General features: G+C 41.3%; 1 protein-coding gene across 1 annotated transcript in view; it reads right to left on the bottom strand.

Annotated features, from left to right (window-relative positions):
* Positions 1–18,093, bottom strand: part of GIGYF2 (GRB10 interacting GYF protein 2) — a 164,257-nt gene that overhangs the window by 21,865 nt on the left and 124,299 nt on the right. The window contains exons 16-22 of the mRNA XM_036766633.1: positions 17,530–17,621; positions 16,051–16,158; positions 15,334–15,434; positions 13,974–14,074; positions 12,629–12,790; positions 7,007–7,165; positions 1,319–1,534 (exon numbers count right to left, since the gene is read on the bottom strand). Of these exons, the coding sequence (XP_036622528.1) occupies positions 1,319–1,534; positions 7,007–7,165; positions 12,629–12,790; positions 13,974–14,074; positions 15,334–15,434; positions 16,051–16,158; positions 17,530–17,621 (939 nt within the window). The remainder of the gene's footprint in view (positions 1–1,318; positions 1,535–7,006; positions 7,166–12,628; positions 12,791–13,973; positions 14,075–15,333; positions 15,435–16,050; positions 16,159–17,529; positions 17,622–18,093) is intronic.

The following is an 18,093-nucleotide window of genomic DNA, read 5'->3' as shown; positions in this document are numbered from 1 at the left end:
CACAAAAAGAGCTGCTATAAATATTTTTGTACATACTGGTTGGTTCATTTCCCACTTGTGTGATCTCTTTGGGATACAGCATGGGGCCACCAATCATGCACTTTTGCTAATTTTCTTTTCAAAAGCTTCATTGTGAGGTGAAGGGTGCAGAAGGGAAAAATGTGTGAGTAAATCTGACCATCGACAACAAAGCAAAACTGTACACTATCTTCATAATCTTACCTGTCACAAAAACATGTACAAGGCACTTTCCTCATCAGAAAAAAGGACTGTGGGAGTCAACTCCAGGGCCAAGCAGCAGATTTGTCTTCACTCTCTTCCACTTTTCATACATTTAACATCTCCCCTCAAGTCTGTAAGTGTACAACTGGCCTCACATTCTTTTCTAAAGACAACCCTTTGTTCAGAGCCTTCAAATTTCCTCCTTCATATTCTTCCACTGATTTCTCACATCATCCAATTCCTACCTTTCCTCTTCCCTTTTCTTATCTATAAAATAACATACTTTATGATGGATAAAAAAACCCTTTTTTTAAGCTACGTTGGCTTCTTTAGAAGCAACATTTCCTCCAAAGGGGCCCCAATTCTCTCTCCTTTCCCTAGAGAAGCTCATCTTAATCATTTCAATTCCCACCTCTACATAGACAACTCAATCTCCATGTCCACTAGACATCCTTTCATCAGTCTCGGCGTCTTTCCTTCTAAGTCAATGGTACAGTTGTTCTCCTTGCCAATCCAGGGTGGAGAAACCCCTTCCTCCTTGACCTTTCCCATTGCCCCTACTCATCCAATTGCATTGTCTTCTGCTGAAAGCCTTTCCTTTTCATTCTCAGTGCCATAACCCTTCATCAGGTCACCATAAGCCCAGTGGAAGTCTAACTTTCTCTCTGGCACATCTTACCCTTTTCCAAACCATCACGAGCATTATGCGTCATATAAAAGAAGCTAAAAAGTCCTTTGCACACCTCATTACCCTACTCGAAAGTCTTCAATAGGTTCCCAATGTCAACAGAACAAAAGGCCCTTCATGATTTGGACCTTATCTACTTCTGTAACTCTTCCACTACTCTCTTAACAGAAAGCTCCCTCCAACCTATTTATTCTACACACAGTTCTCTAAAATCCCTATGATTTAGATTATTTCCCTACTGAGAACGTTATCCTGTTCCCTCCCTCCCAGCTCCAAGGACCCAGCATTGCTACTCTGTCGTATTCCTTTGTAAGGAAATTCTTCCTCCTACCTGCTCCCCTAAATTGGAAGCTCTTTGGTGGCAAAGGCATAGCCTTGACCCCAGCTCCTTGGGGGAAGACAGCTCACCTTCATCTGGGCAAGCTGCTGCTGCTGCTGTTGCTGCTGCAGGCGCCGCAGGGCTTCCTGCTGCTGCTGCCTCTGCCTCATCAGCTCTTTCTGCCGCTGGAGCTCCAATTCCTTGCGTTTCCGCTCCTCCTCCTCATGCCGCAGCCTGGCCGCCTCCTCTTCAAGCCGACGCTGAGCTTCCTCTTCTTCCCTGGCCCATTTGGCCGCCTCCTCTTCCTTCCCATAAAGAAAGAGAAACATATGAGCGTGCTGAAAAAGTCTGGGTCACTTTTAAGAGGCACATGTTGTCAAAAACATGTTCATCTCAAACCTAACTCCTGGCTACTATGCAGTGTTCCAGGGTCATTTAAAATAAGAAACAACTTATCACCAGCTTAACTTAGGCATATAAGACACTGAAGTCAGAAGGCATTTACTCCTGAAAGAAATTCTATTTTAAAAGACTGTGTCCAGTTACAGCATCAGTATGTCTCTTAACCTGATAAGTCATTAACCTATTAAATCTGCTCCACTCTTGGACTCACTCCAAGCACCTCCTCTTTCATTCTTTCTTCATACTATTCAATCCATACATCTGACTGCAGGCTTACAGAAAAATGACTTCATACAGAAACACAGACCTGGAGGGGCTTTTGAAAGCCATGCAACTCCAAGCAATATGTTTCCAAATACTTCAAGTAATGCAAGCAACATCAGACAATCAAGTCAGGCAGAGGAAGGACTAAATTAGAGCCTAACACTGCAAAGCTGAAAGTATACAATGGCTTACAATTCAAATTTATCAGGACCTAGATAAATGCTGTTGATTTTACTAAAGAAGTGATTTTATGACTTTAAAAGTCAATTTTACCTACACTAATTTATATACTCAATGACATCCCAATTAAATTACCAGAAAATTATTTTACTGAATGGGAAAAAGTAATAAAATTCATATGGAAGAACAAGAAGGCAAGAATATGAAAGGAACTAATGAAAAAAGGAAGGAAGTTTGGCAGTATCAGAACTTAAAACTATAAGGCAGTAATTACTACTGTACTGTACTGGCTAAGAATAGAAAGGCAGATCAATGGCTGTAGACATACAATTCACAGCAGCAAATAAATATAGTAACCTTGTATCTGACAAGTATAAAAGAGTATAAAAGACTTAAGTTTTGGGGATAAGAATTCATTATTTGGTTAAAAAAAAAATCTGTTGGAAACACTGGAAAGCAGTATGGTGGAAACTGGGCCTAGATCCCCAACTTACACCATTTACGAAGTCCGAAATGCATACATGACCTAGATATAAAGAGGGATATTACAAGGAAGTTAGGAGAACATGGAGCATATTACTTATCAGACTTCTGGATAGGTGAACAATTGAGGAACAAACAAAAGACAAAGAGCAGAGTGACATGTAAGATGGATAATTTTGATTACACTAAATTTAAAAAAAAGGTTTTGTATAAATGAAACAAATGTAGCCAAGGAAAGCAGAAAACTGGGGAGGAGGTCGGGGGGGAGAGAAGTTTTATAGACAGTTTATCAGATAAATGCCTCATATCTAAAATATATAAAGAACTTTGTCAAACCTATAAGAATAAGTCATTCTCCAATTGACAAATGGTTAAAGGATATGGACAGGCAGCTTTCATATAGTCATATGAAAGAATGCTATAAATGAATACTGATTGGAGAAATGCAACTTAAAACAATCTTGATATCATTTTACATCTATAAGATTGACTAAAATGATTCAAGGTGAAAGCAACAAATATTAGGGGGTTGTGGAAAAATTAGGGCATATTCATTGTTGATGGAACTGTGAACTGATCCAACCATTTTGGAAAGCAATCTGAAGTTATGCCCAAAGAGTTACTAAACTACCTATATTGTTTGACCCAGCAATACCACTACTAGGTCTATTTCCAAAGATGATTAAGGCAAAGAACCTAAGTTATAAAATATTTATAGCAGCTCTTGTTGTGGTGACAAAGAACTGGAAATTGTGTGGATGCCTAACTGGGGAATGGCTAAATAAGTTGTTATATAGGATTGTGATGGAATACTACTGTGCTATAAGAGATGACCTCGATGATCTTAGAGAAACATGGGAAGATGGTGGCTGGAAAGCAGGGACTTGTGTGAGCTCCCTGCCAGGACCCTCCAAAAACCTATAAAAAATGGCTCTGAACAAATTCTATAACTGCAAAACCCACAAAATAGCAGAGCGAAGCAGGGAACCAGCCCAGGACAGACTGGATGGTGGCTGGAAGAGGTCTATAGCGCACAGAGTAGAGGGGAGCGGAGCCCAGCATTGGTGGCAGCAGGACCAATCAGACCAGGAGCCGGGCGGAACAGGCCCTAGCGCCCTGAATCAGTGAGCTGTGGCAGTTACCAGACTTCTCAACCCACAAGCACCAAAGACAACAGAGAAGGTTAATGGGAAAAGCTTCCAGGGACAGAGGGAAGAGTTCTTGGTTCGGCCACCGCCCTGGGGGCAGCGGGGGGGGGGGGGGGGGGGGGAGGTGCTGTTACAGAACTAGAGCTGCAGTTGCTTCCAGTCCCAGGCCCACCTGCTGGGAGGAATTAAGTGGCTGATCAGAGGAGTGCATAGCCTGCTTAAGATTTGTGTCAGGTCCTGGTTGGTGGTAGAGGAAAAATTGGGAAGAGAAATGAGAAGGATGTGAGAAAACCATGAAAAACAAGTCAATGACTTGCTAAAGGAGACCCAAAAAAATACTGAAAAAAAAACACTGAAGAAAACAACACCTTAAAAAATAGACCAACTCAAATGGCAAAAGAGCTCCAAAAAGCCAATGAGGAGAAGAATGCCTTGAAAGGCAGAATTACCCAAATGGAAAAGGAGGTCCAAAAGACCACTGAAGAAAATACTACCTTAAAAATTAGACTGGACCAAGTGGAAGCTAGTGACTTTATGAGAAATCAAGATATTATAAAACAGAACCAAAGGAATGAAAAAGTGGAAGACAATGTCAAATATCTCACTGGAAAAACCACTGACCTAGAAAATAGATCCAGGAGAGAGAATTTAAAAATTATTGCACTACCTCAAAGACATGATCAAAAAAAGAACCTAGATATCATCTCTCAAGAAATTATCAAGGAGAACTGCCCTGATATTCTAGAGCCAGAGGGAAAAGAGAAACTGAAAGAATCCACAGATCGCCTCCTCAAAAAGATCCCAAAAAGAAAACTCCTAGGAATATTGTCACCAAATTCCAGAGCTCACAGGTCAAGGAGATAATACTGCAAGCAGTCAGAAAGAAACCATTTGAGTACTGTGGAAAAACAATCAGGATAACACAGGATCTAGCAGCTTCTACATTAAGGGATCAAAGGGCTTGGAATATGATATTCCAGAGATCAATGGAGCTGGGATTAAAATCAAGAATCACCTACCCAGCAAAACTGAATATAATGCTCCAAGGCAAAATATGGATTTTCAACAAAATAGAGGACTTTCAAGCTTTCTCAGTGAAAAGACCAGAGCTGAATAGAAAATGTGGCTTTCAAACACAAGAATCAAGAGATGCACGCAAAGGTAAACAAGAAGGAGAAATCATAAGGGACTTACTAAAGTTGAACTATTTTGTTTACATTCCTACATGGAAAGATGATGTGTATGATTCATGAGACCACAGTATCATAGCTGAAAAGAATATGCATATATATATATGTGTATGTATATACACATATGTGTGTGTCTATATGTAGATATATATATAGAGAGAGAGACAGAGGGCACAGGGTGAGTTGAATACGAAGGGATGATATCTAAAAAAATAAAATCAAATTAAGGGATAAGAGAGGAATATATTGAGAAAAGGAGAGATAGAATGGGGTAAATTATCTTGCATAAAAGTGGCAAGAAAAAGCAGTTCTGTAGGAAGGGAAGAGAAGGCAGGTGAGAAAGAATGAGTAAATCTTGCTCTCACTGGATTTGACCTGAGGAGGGAATACCATACACACTCAATTGGGTATCTTACCCCACAGGAAAGAAGGAGGAAGAAGACAAAAAGGGGGGACGATAGAAGGGAGGGCAGACAGGGGGAGGAGGTAAACAAAAATCACTTTTGAAAAGGTTCAGGGTCAAGGGAGAAAATTCAATAAAGGGGGATAGGTTAGGAAGGAGCAAAAGATAATCAATCTTTCACAACATGAGTATTGTGGAAGGGTTTTGCATAATGATATGCATGTGAATTGCTTGTCTTCTTAGGGAGGGTGGGCGGGGAGGGAAGAGGGGAGAGAATTTGGAACTCAGTTTTAAAAACAGACGCTCAAAAACAAAAAAAAAATAAGTTTTTGCATGCAATTAGGAAATAAGATACACAGGCAATGAGGCGTAGAAATTTATCTTGCCCTACAAGAGAAGAAGTGAAAGGGGGGTGGGAGGGGAGTAGGATGACAGAAGGGAGGGCTGACTGGGGAACAGGGCAACCAGAATATATGCCATCTTGGAGTGGGTGGGAGGGTAGAAATGGGGAGAAAATTCGTAATTCAAACTCTTGTGAAAATCAATGCTGAAAACTAAATATATTAAATAAATTAAATAAAAAAAAGAAAAAAAAAAGAAAAACCTGGAAAGACTTGCACAAAATAATGAAGAGTGAAATGAGCAGAATCAAGAGAACACTGTATACAGTAACAGCAACATTGTTTTAAGAACAACTCTGAGCAACTAAGTCATTTTGACTATTATAAATACTGAAATTAACTACAAAGGGCATATGAAGGAAGATGCTATTCTGCATCCAGAGAAAGAACTGATAAATAGATGTATAGAATGATTTTATACACACACACACACCTCTCTCTCTAGGGTGAAGTTGGGGTGAGGGGAAAAAAATTTACATGACAATGCCACTATATAGCTAAAAGGAATAGCAAGCTGTACATGAGAGATTTGCAGTTTTATGTTCAATCATCTCTTTTTATTATGATATGTTATGGAAATGCTTATTTTATTCCATAAACTAAAAATAAGACATTTAAAAAGTAATTACATTGAAAATTTCCTATCACAATACATCCTAGAAAATACTACTTAAGGAATAACGGAGAAGGAATAAATGTGGGGTATATTTTGCCAGTCAACATGGAATCAGTTTATCAATAACTGTTAAGTGTCTACTATGAGTCAAGCATAGAAACAAGTAGGTGGCTCAGTAGATAGAGTGCTAGGCCTGGAGTCAGGAAGACCTGAGTTCAAATTCAATCTCAGATACTCCCTAGCTGTGGGACCCTGGGGCAAGTCACTTTATCTCTGTTTGCCTTAATCCACTGCAGAAGGAACTGGCAAAGCACTCCAGAATCTGTCAGGAAAATCCCATACAGGGTCACAGAGTAGGAGACAAGTGAATGACAACTGTGCCAAGAACAGTGCGACGTGTGGGGCAGGGCAAAGAGCCCTGAATATGTCATCAGAGGATCTTGGTTCAATTGCTAGCTCTGCTGCTTATGACCTGTGTGATCTTGGACAAATCGCTTCACCTGGCTGGGCCTCAGTTTCCTCAACTGTAAAACTAGTGTCCTTCCAGCTCTCACTCTGCAACCTAATGAATCCTAACTGTAATTAGCTGCCAGTTCAGTTTCCTTGACTCCATTCTATGGAATCCTTCCTTTGAACACCCATTCATCCCCTGATCCCCAATAAGGAATGAGGTGAAATCTACAAACATACCTGCTTCCGTAACAACTCTTCCCGCTGTCGTCTTTCTTCCTCTTCTCTCCTTCTTTCCTCGAGTCTTCTAAGTGCTTCCTCTTGCTGTTGGCGCTCCTCTTCCTCTCGCTGGCGTCTTAGGGCCATTTCTTGTTCCCTCTGGCGTCTAAGGGCTTCTTCCTGAAGGACAAAAGGACATTCAAGGGAAGTCTATGATTTGTCAACAAAAAGTCCTAAGTGAAGCAAGATTTGTACTGGCATTATAAGAGTATGCTGAAGAAATGTATAAACTCCTTTCCTGAATGCTAAGTCTCACTGGAGAATTCTCCCCCCAATAAAAAGAATATTACTGAAGAAGGACCATAAAATTTATCCAGTAACTGGATAAGCCTCAATCTGCTTCTTAAAGCCCGTGGCAGCCAGGATTTCCACCTGTATTTTTAAGCCCCCATTTTAAATATAAGTAGCCCAGGGTATTTGCCCAAAGTTGCAATGTATCTCCCAAAGTGACCCAGAAACTGAGAATGTCAACCTTGTCCCTGCCATTCATCCAGGGCACAACCACACATCATTTCTGGCATCAACTCTTTGCAGTTTGGCTTCTGACCTCGTCACTCAAGTACCACAAGTCTTTTACTCGACAAATCAGGGGGGTCTTTCTCAGGCCTCAACTTTCTTGATCTCTCTCATCTATGTGATGTTAACAGCCTCTCTGTACTCCCAGATGCTCTATCCTCTCTAGGTTTTGTGACAATGTTCTCTGTCAATTCTCTTCTTTCAAGTGCTCCTAGTTAGTAGACTATTGGTTTATCATCTGTATCCTATTCCCTGACTCTAGGTATTCCCCAAGGCTCTGCCTTGGTCCTTCTCTCTTGCAGCGACCTCATCAGTGACTAAGGGTTTAATTATCACCTCTATGCCAATGACTCTATCCAGCCACAGTCTCTCTCCTGAGCTCCAGACCCACATCATCAATTGCCGACTGGACATTTCAACAAGCATAGCTCTGAGACAGCTCACACTTAGCATGTCCAAAGCAGAAGTCAGTATCTTTCCCCCCAAACATCCTCTTCTACCAAACATGACTCTTTCTATCCAAGACACCCCCATCCTTCTCCTCTCCTGGGTTTATAACTTCGGTATTGTCCTCAGTTTCCAACCTGATCTCATCAGTTGTCAAACCCTTCAGTTTCTACATCAACAAACTGTCCCATATCCTGGCCCTACTCCCTAGTCACAGAGCTACCACCTGAGTTCAGGTCCTGTGAAGAATGACTGAAACTTTTGTTTCCACAGAAATTATGTAATATATGACTTATGAAATCTAGGGGATCAATATATACCAGAAAGTCTTTTGACTTGCAGCAAATGCAGGAAAATAAACTGATTGTAGAAGACACTAACAACATAGACTAGTACTAGATTATCTTCTAGCAGAAGAAGAGGGAAACTGAGAGACACAATGGAGAAATGTTTCCATAAATTCAGAATAACAATCAGCAGAATGGGAGACATAATGAATGAGTTATGCCTCACACAGCAGATAACAGGCAAAGCAAGGATCCAACTGGTTTTTATCTTGTTTTGAGACTAGAAGTCAGCTAAATAGACTAAAGGTCAAGTCTAGCTTGGAATGCTCATGCAAAATAAGATTATAAATATTAATTTCTCCCCCTCTGGGAAGACTCAAAGTTCATTTTAATGGTCAAACAATGTATGTAGAGGGAGGGGAGAAACATGTTAAGGGGAACTATGTAGTAGGTGTATCTGAAAGTTGTACACTCTGAGTTACTCAGCCAATGGGGAGACAGGGGAGGGACTTTGCAGTCAGTTACAGGTTTTTAAGGCTTACTTTTGTTTCTGGAGTGTGTGCCTATCCAACGAGACACCTGCCCACTGCAGTTGTGTTAATAAGCTTTATTTCTTTTGTCTTCACCCCTCCCGAGCCTGAAAAAGTATTTCTCACAGGTCCTGACCACTGGGCTGGGATTGTGGTCATGGCCCTCTAACTGCTGTCCTTGCTGTCCACAGCAGCCAGTCACTTTCCATGAGAACAAGTCTGCCCCATGTCACTTCCCTCCTAACACCTCTAGGGGAAGATGTAAACTGCTGTCTGGGTTTTAAAGCCCCTGACAACCTGGTCCTGGCCTCTCTCTCTCCAGCACCATCATACGTTGTACATTCCCCTCCCAAACTGGGCTTATGTGTTTATTATACATAACACTTCATCTCCCATCTAAGTGCCCCTGCATCGCTTGTCTTCCCCTTCTCCCTTCTTGCCTACCCATGTCCAGAATCCATTTACAAGAACTGCTAATGTTCTTCAAAATGCAACTCACATGCCACTTTCTACAGGAGCCCAATTCCTCCAAGTGCTAATGCCTAGCCTCCCTAATGACCTATTATTTCAACTGTTTTCTATTCTTTTGGGATTTATTTATTGAACACACACATAATGGCAAGCAAAGTGGAGCTTTTTGTTATCTTTTGTTTTGGAGTGCTTCTCCACACTGAGGCAATCCAGTGCCTTTGATTGAGTCTTGCAGGCCCACACCCATTTGCTAATTAGGTCACAAGAGGTGTGAAACCCTTGAGGGGTGTGAAACACTCTGACCCTGAAGAAGTGTATATATAATCTGAGGCTCTTTCTTCGGGGCTCATCCATTGGAGGAGTATTGGTGTAGAGACTCTGAGTAACCGTTAAGGAGTCCCTGGCTTTGAAAAACCCAGATGTTGGTGCTTCTCTCTCTGGTAACTATATATGTAAAGTCTTAGACAGCGAGAAGCCTGTCTGATGAATTGTGTTATAATTTCTGCTTGTAATTTCTGTTTCTGTTTGCTCTGAAGTTCAGGGTGCTGACTTTTTCCCCCTGAACTAAGTGAATGAAATATGCATATTTAATTAAAGTGAAACTGTAAACCCCTTAAAGTTGCTTTCCTTAGAAAAGCAGATCAAAGAACCTATGCTAGCAGCCCTCCTGTGTGCTGGTGTTACTGGTCTTACACAGTCACAGTAGCGGCAAGTAGCACTGTTATTATAACACTCCAAGATCTCCCCTGACAGAATGTGAAATAGGAATTCTTTCCTTTTGGAAGCACTCAGCAAAGCTCCTGGTACATTGAAGGGGGTGCACTGATTTGTCTCTGTGAGACATCTAGAAGAGACTTCTGGTGACAAGATGCACATTTGGATACCTAACTGAAAAGGACTTAATTCGGAGATGGCTCCAAGACTGACACACAGACAAGAGTCAGTGAATAAATATAAGAATGCAACTATAGGAAGAAGTGGGAAGATGACAACAAACATTAGCAAGTATTTATTGAACTCTTAAAATATGCAGAACACAGTGCTAGGTACTGAAGGCAAGAGACAAATAAAAGAAGAGGCCCTGTACTGCTTACTCTCTGGTTGGAAAAAAGACACATACCATAAAAAAATGTGAGCTAGTATTATGAGTGACCATATGTTCCAAAGAATGGAACGAAGTGTTGCAGAAAAGGGGAAGTCTTATGTGGGCTGGACCACCAGCCTTGTAGAAGCATAATTTGAACTAGAAAGCATGGCCTTCAAGTTCAACATGGGCCAACAGGCTGGAGTAGATGCCCGAAAGATAATGCCATTCATAGGCTCCAGAAAAGGGAGACAAGACAGGCCCAAGCTATGCTCTGAAACACATCTAGGAAATGTTCCCTTCTGGGGACCATATGTTTAGAGGGACCCTGGCAAACTGAAATACATCCAGGACAGTGACCAGGATGGTGAAAGGACTAGAAATTGTGTTATGTGAGGAAGAGTTCAGGATGGGGATAGTGAGGCCTGGCTGCTTCCCAACATCTCAAGTGCTCAGATGGAAAAGGTAAGTTATCCTGTGTGGCTCTAGAAACCCCAACCCACAGAATAGAAGCTTCAAGGATGCAGATAAAGAAGAACTTTCTAACAGTCACCTACAGTGACAAATGTAACTGGCTGACAACTGTTGGTGAAGAGCTTGGGAGAAGATGGGGTTATCTACCACTTTAAAATTCTGTTCCAATGCTATGGTCCTATCAGTAGCATAAAATTAGCAACTGAACTTTTGAGACAGAATCACTTTACTTTAGGACAGTAGCAACAAAAAATACCGTGTGTGTGTGTGCGTGCGTGTGTGTGTGTGTGTGTGTGTGTGTGTGTGTGTGTGTGTGTGAGAGAGAGAGAGAGAGAGAGAGAGAGAGAGAGAGAGAGAGAGAGAGAGACACGGCTAAAAGGAAATGCCCTCCACAGCTGCTAAGATGATCTTCTGATCATGCTCAGTGCCCCCATGCACTGCTTTCCGTTCCAGCTAGCCATAATCTCAACAGTGCACCCTAATCTGCACTCTACAAACAAGCCAACTGAATTACTCCTGACCATTCTAAAATGAGCTATGTTCCCCCAGCTTCTTGCCTTTACTCATTCTGCCTGGAATGTCCTCCTCTGATCATTCTCCACCCACTACAATCCCATACATTCCTTGGCTAAATGTGCCCAACCTAAATGCCGTCTCTTCCAGGAAGCTTTCCTGGATGCCACAACACTTTGTTCCTAGTGCACTGATTATGTCACTGCACACAGAAAGGACACTTATCCAGGTTGGTGTATTATCCCCCTCGTGATCATGAGCTCAGGAAGGAACGGACCATTTCTTATCCTTATTTTGTCATCTTCCCAGCACCAGCAGAGTCCTCTGTACACAAATATTTAATAAATGGCAGATGAATGGTAGATGTCAGAAATATGTATTTTGTGTACTTAGTTTATTCTTCTAAATTAAAAAAAAATTAAATCTCTAATATAACAAATGAGATAATATTTATAAAGCTCTTTGAACAACCCTAGTGTAACTAATATTATTACTGGCTACTCCTTTTTCAAACAAAACTAAACCAAATCAACAATAAATATTAGTTATAAAAAATATTTTTGTATGTCTACCTCTTAAGAACTTCAAATAGAAAAGCAATTTTCCACCTAAGACAAAGCAAAAATTAGCTTTAAAGAGACATCCAAGTACAGAAGATACAAGCTTATGTACATGGTATATTTACAGTCTAGAAATTCTCACTTAATTTAAATGGCTACTGAGTTTCTAATAGATGCTCCCTCAGTTGTACAATTAGTAGACAGCTATCTACTTAATTCTGCCCTTTTGGTTTCATAAATCTTGTTCTTTCTGGTCATCATTCCATTTATTCCCCTCATCTATACTGAGAAAAAGACAATGGTATAATCAGTCAATCAATAAACACTTACTGACCACCTACTATGTGCCAGGCACACTGAGCTGCTGATAAAGATCAGACAATGTGGAGTCTGAGCTGATTCAAACAACTTTTCTGCCACAATTCTTCATTTTTTGAGAAAGTATACAAAGCTACGACAACATTCTGATGTTCTTATATTTTCTTAGATAATTCAGATAACCTTAGATAACCTTTCTACTCTAAAACTTGGGTTAAAAAAAGCTCTCTGTCTACAAATCAAATGGAAATGCTTCTCTTTCTCATTAGATTAATTTAGTTTGTCTCAGTTGTCAGGTGCAAGGTAAATCCAAGCATCCAGCCATTTGCTGAAGCTCAGTGTTCAAGAGTCTTCTGACATGGCTCCTGAGGCAGCCTGCTCACCTGCTTCCTGCGAGCCAGCTCCTCCTCTTCCCGCCGCTTCCTCTCCTCCTCCTGCTGCCTCCTAAGTATCTCCTCCTGTTGCCGCCGGAGCTCCTCTTGCCGCTTCCTCTCCTCCTCTTCTCTCTTGGCCCTCATCTCCACCTCTCTCCGCTCTTGCTCTAGCTGTACACAAACCACATGAAGAGACTATGAAGAACTGAGACAAGAACAGGAGGGTTCTGTCGTCCGTCCACAGACACCCTTGGTCAGAATTGAAGAGTGAAATGAAGAGTGAAAATAGCCTGAAGCTTTTCTACAATAATCACTTATTGTTTGCTTTCCATTTTTAAACCCCCCCATAATTCCTTCATCCACTGACCATTACAGAAACAATCATTTCCAAGGCAATAGAGGCAAAATAGCTTCTCTGTGGTACTTTTCTATAAACCACAAAGGAATGGCTGGCCAGAGAGGCCAACTAAGACTTGTATTCCCGACACATGTCCAATTTTACAACTTCAATAGCAACATGCTTTACAACCAGCTTCTAGTCATCTTTAGACACCTAACAAGAGCAAACTTGCCTACAATGACAGCAATCTAAGAGTGGAATGAATAGGGCTATCCCAAGAGGCCCAAGGGCATTCCAACAGAGGGTGGGTGACCACCACTTGTGAGGCATAAATGGAAGAGGTTCTGGGCCAGGCCTGGCTTGGACTAGGGGAGTGCAGAGGCACCTTCCAACGCTGTAGTTCTCCTCTGTGATTCTGTAAGGAGCTGGACAATGATCACAATCTGAGAACTTTGGAGGATGGGTCAAATTAAGCTATCCCTGACAAAGACAGTAGAGAGTTAATGGAGAAATGGAAACCAGAAAGAGTTTCTGATTTATAAAGGGATACCCAGATTTTGGCAAACTATTACCATAATGTCAAACCTAAAAACCCCAATCTTTTGAGCATGCCCAGGATCCTCTTATTGAGTCAAAAACACCATAATCTTTACATTATTTTTAGGGTTAAAGGTATGTAGAAAACTATTAAAAACAGAGGCTTACTGTATAAGTCTTTGGTAGTACTAATGTTTATGACAATGGTTTTTTTTTTTTCCCCTGGCTCAATTTACTTATACTTGCAAAATGAGAGACACCAAGTTTCACTGAGGTCTCATCAAAAACTGTTCATCTTTATTCTAGTTCTACCAAGGGTCTTTCTGCTTTGGGTGGGAAGTGTTTTGGCCATGGTAAGCAGGTAATATGTGTTTTTTGGGGGGGAGGGGATGGGAGATTCAGATGTGTGAACTGAATGAAGCAGAGGAAGCGTACAGTGGAAGCAATAAGTCATCTGCAGAAGAATGAGTCTCTGACCTTGGCAGCTTTAGCCTTCTCAAGCTGCTGAAGCTGTTCAAGAGCTGGTCCCTGAGCCGCAGTGTCAAGAGGAAGATCCCAAACACTACTACCTTCCCAGACTGTAATATGTGGAAAAAAATGACAGTGATTACAACATACATTGATCGCCAACTGAATAAAGCCCAGAGGAAATCTAACAGGCCCATTCATCACACAGATCTGGTCTATATTTTGGGGAAATGAAACCTGTTGCCTCATCCCTACCAATGTTGTCACACTGGAAATATTTTAGGAAGTCCCTGGTTTGATTCTGGGAAAAGCTCAAAATCTACACTAAATAAGGACTGTGAAACATTGGGCCTGGGTCACACTGAGGTGCCTCAGAAGAAACTGGACAGGATCTTTCAGGGAACCAACAAGCACAGCTCTCCTGTCTTCCCCTAGGTCTCTCATTACTGCATTTCCTACTGCCTCACATTTGCATCGAGGAACCTGTGATGTCCTTTCATGCGATCAGACCGGTGCTAAGTGAGCCTGCTTCCATCTTTTGTATAGCCTCCACAAGGCCAGAGGCCTTCCACTACATGTCTTAATAACATGGGGCTACCAATGGGGCACATAGCCCCTTCTCTCAGTCAGAACTGGCCCGCTCTCTATGAAGCAGGACATTCTCATCTAGCTGTGCGTGAGGGTGACTGTTAGGACCCTTCTGTGCCAGTCTTCATTGGAAGATGGTACAGCCTGCTCGTGGCCACCAGGAACATCCCCATTGCCTTTGAGAACCCATGACTTCAAGGCTAAAGGGATTATGACTAACATTCTATGAGTCACAACCAGACAGTACCACTGGAAGAATCATGATGCTAACAAGACAGACATTTCTTCAGGTAAAAACTTAAGGCGTTTATAATTGCTCTGCATTTTTCCAATGAGGCCTAGATAAGTGTATACTGACCACTGTGTGTATCTGTCAGCAACAAAGTAATCATAGGCACGAAGAGCTACCTTAAATTACAAAATGCCAGAAGCGGGGATTACAACCTGAATACTCTATTCTCTCTTTAGAAATGAAAGGCAATCAAGACCCCTTTCCACAGTGGATGCAACCTCTGATTCCAGAAGCGCTAAGCATATGTCAAAGAGGTAGACAACCAAGAGCAGCAATGTTACCAAACTGTACTATTTCTCATGGAAACACACAGCCTTAGTCTCATAAATAAACGATTTAACATCTGTTGAACTTTATCAAACTGGCAAAAGATGACTTGTGATTGTTAAAAAAGAAATTATTTAAACTCCTTTTGATAATTTTTTAAAGCTGCATTTCCCCATCATAATCCAGGAATGTGGTAGTGGAAGACAAAGACTAAAGTTTTACCTGCAGGTTGTGAAGCTGTTGACTGAAGCTCCCAAATAGAGCCGGTGTCAGGAACAGAAACAGACCTAGTGACAGATGGAATAAGATTCTGTTCTGATATTCTGCAAAAAAAGAAAAGAAAATACAATACACTGTCACCAAAGAACAAGCAAAAGAATATTGCTAGTTTCACCACGCTCTATATAGGCTAGCTCTGACTTTCTTGTGCTTGTATACAAAAATCTCGCACTAGATTAGGCATCAGTGAGAAAAGCTTCTCTTTGAATCCCTTGACAGTTTTAGCAGCTGCCCAATTCTATTAAAGACTAAGAGTTGTCAGTATGGAAAATGCTCCCTTCCCACTGACTTATGTGAAAACCAGTGGGAATTAAGTGACAATAGTGTGCACCAGGAGAAACTAAATGCATTCTACCATTTGGTCCAGCCCCAACCTAATGGTTGGCAACATCTGAAAAGCCGCATGTTTGTTTCAGAACAGGGCTTTTGCTTTTTCTAGGGGAAACTCAAAAATGAGCTCGATAAAGACCTCTATGGCCAGAAACAGGTGCAGACAGATTTGTAATCCTGTTTCAAGCTATCCTACCCCCAAAACACTTATAATTCTCTTAAGGTAGATTCAGATTCATTCTTCATGGAAGTAAGTCACTGTTTTTGCCCATTTAACTCCCCTTATAAAAATTAAAGCAGATACTTTTGGATAGAATACTGGGTACCTACCTCATCTTCAGAGCCTGAAACTGCTGGAGGAGCAGTGCTAACTGCTGCTGCTGCTGGGATGAAAGGGCTGCTTTCTGCTGCTGCGCCAGAACCTGTGCATACTGTTGTCTTCAAAAAGAAGGGAAAGCACGTGTCAAGACGGACGAAGGAGAAAGCTGAACACCAGAGGCAGCTTTGTGAAGCCTCCAGATCAGATGCTTTCCCAAGGTGGCCATGCTGAGAGCCCAAATCGGGCCGTGTGGTGTTCGGTCCAACCACTTCTGGGGCACCACACTGCCTGATGTTCTTAGCTTTACAAATAGACGAGCTACCAACCTCCTCCCTATAAACTGTACATCAAGTAATCATCTTTAGCTGCTTCCTTGTTAGTGACAAATAAAGCAAAAAGAGAGGGAGTCACAGGTTACCAATTCAAGTTGTAAAAACCCATCCTGGTTCATAACAAAGATAGAAATGGCTCCCTCCCTACATGGGAAAACCACTGAAAATCTGCTTGGAATCACAAACACTAAAAGGAAACCCAAAGTCAGAGGTATCACGTGAGGGTCTTTGCTAAAAGGGCCTGCTATGCTCTGAAGGGATTCTAAGTGTTCCCTATTTTCATCAACCAAGTTTTCTGAGACAGAAGTATCACTAGAATACTTTTAAACATTAAGACTACTTTCATTACTACTTCTATGACAGCAAAAAGTTGTTTTCTCTTTGTCCGCATTGAAGGGCTTCCTTCAAATCTCAGCTAAAGGCCTACCTTCTGTAAGAAACCTGTCCAAACTGGCCTTAAGTTGTCCCTAACCCTTCTGAGATCATCTCCAATTCATCCTGGATGTGGCTTTCCTGTGCACAGTTGTCTATGTGTTGTCTTTATTCGACTGTGAGCTCCTTGAAGGAGGGGACTACCTTTTGCCTTTCGTTATGGCCCTAATACGTGGTGCAGTGCCTGGCAGATAGTAGGTACTTTGTACATGTTTGCTGACTTGACTTGGTATAATTTCAAGTCTTTTCACCATTCTGGTTGCTATTTCCTGGACAAATGACTACTTTGGAATTTCTTCCTCAAAATGTGGCAACCAGAATTAGACAAAAGAATGCAGTGTGAGCTGAACAAGGTTATCTATAGCAGAAAATATTCTCTACCACCTTCAGGATATTAAAACACAATGAATACAAGTTAAGACTGCTATTTCTTATTTTACATGTAAACCCCTTTTTTCTATCTCCGAAAAGTTCCCTCACATTCTACACTTCGAATTCCTTTACTCTTTCCCCTCCTGCCTTTTCCCTCTCCATAATGTACAAAAACTTATTTCTGCTCAATGCTGAAGAGATTGGAAGCCCCTGATCTGGGACCTAAAAGCCATTTGCTAACTTATCTAAGTAGCAGTGACAGAGAGGAAAGATAAGGCAAGCTCTTTTGCAGTCAAGATCCAGGCCTAAACACAGATCTCACTACCGCAGTGGTGTGGATAAGTGACATCTTACTGGATGAGGAACTGCTGGTACTGGAGATGTTGCATCTGGTATAAGGCGTTGAGCTCCTGCTGCCTGGTCAGTCGTTCCTGGTCCAATTCTCCCTGTGGTAGAAAAACTGCTATCAAATAATTGAAAAAGCCTTCTTTTTGTTTTTAAACAGACTGTATATTCTAAGAAAGAAGGCAAATGGTCGAACATAAAAGTCATGGGTCAACTTAAAACCTCACAGCAACGGCATGAAATAGTGGAAGATAATGAAGTCTCCTCATGAAAAAAAAACCAAACCAAACCATGCTTACCACAGCTTAAGTTCTACTCTGTATTAATGTATGTCAGAGAATTCAACTGTGATTTCAATTAGCTTTAACAATCTGCTGGATCTGAGAATTTCTGAAATGAAGTGCCAAATGCAAAAGATTACATATAAAAGGATAAAGAAGTATAAAGAATAATAATATAAAAAATAAGAATAAAGAAATAAAATGGAAAACTATTTAGAAATAGATTCAGAATAGGAAATCAAAGGTACCCATGCATACATCTTTCTCCCCTGCAAGGTAGTTCCCAGCAGGT

The sequence above is a fragment of the Trichosurus vulpecula genome, chromosome 7, assembly GCF_011100635.1.
Source record: "Trichosurus vulpecula isolate mTriVul1 chromosome 7, mTriVul1.pri, whole genome shotgun sequence".
Classification (NCBI taxonomy): Eukaryota; Metazoa; Chordata; class Mammalia; order Diprotodontia; family Phalangeridae; genus Trichosurus; species Trichosurus vulpecula.
Note: the sequence above shows the minus strand (reverse complement) of the source record. Positions and strands in the feature narration are given on the sequence as shown.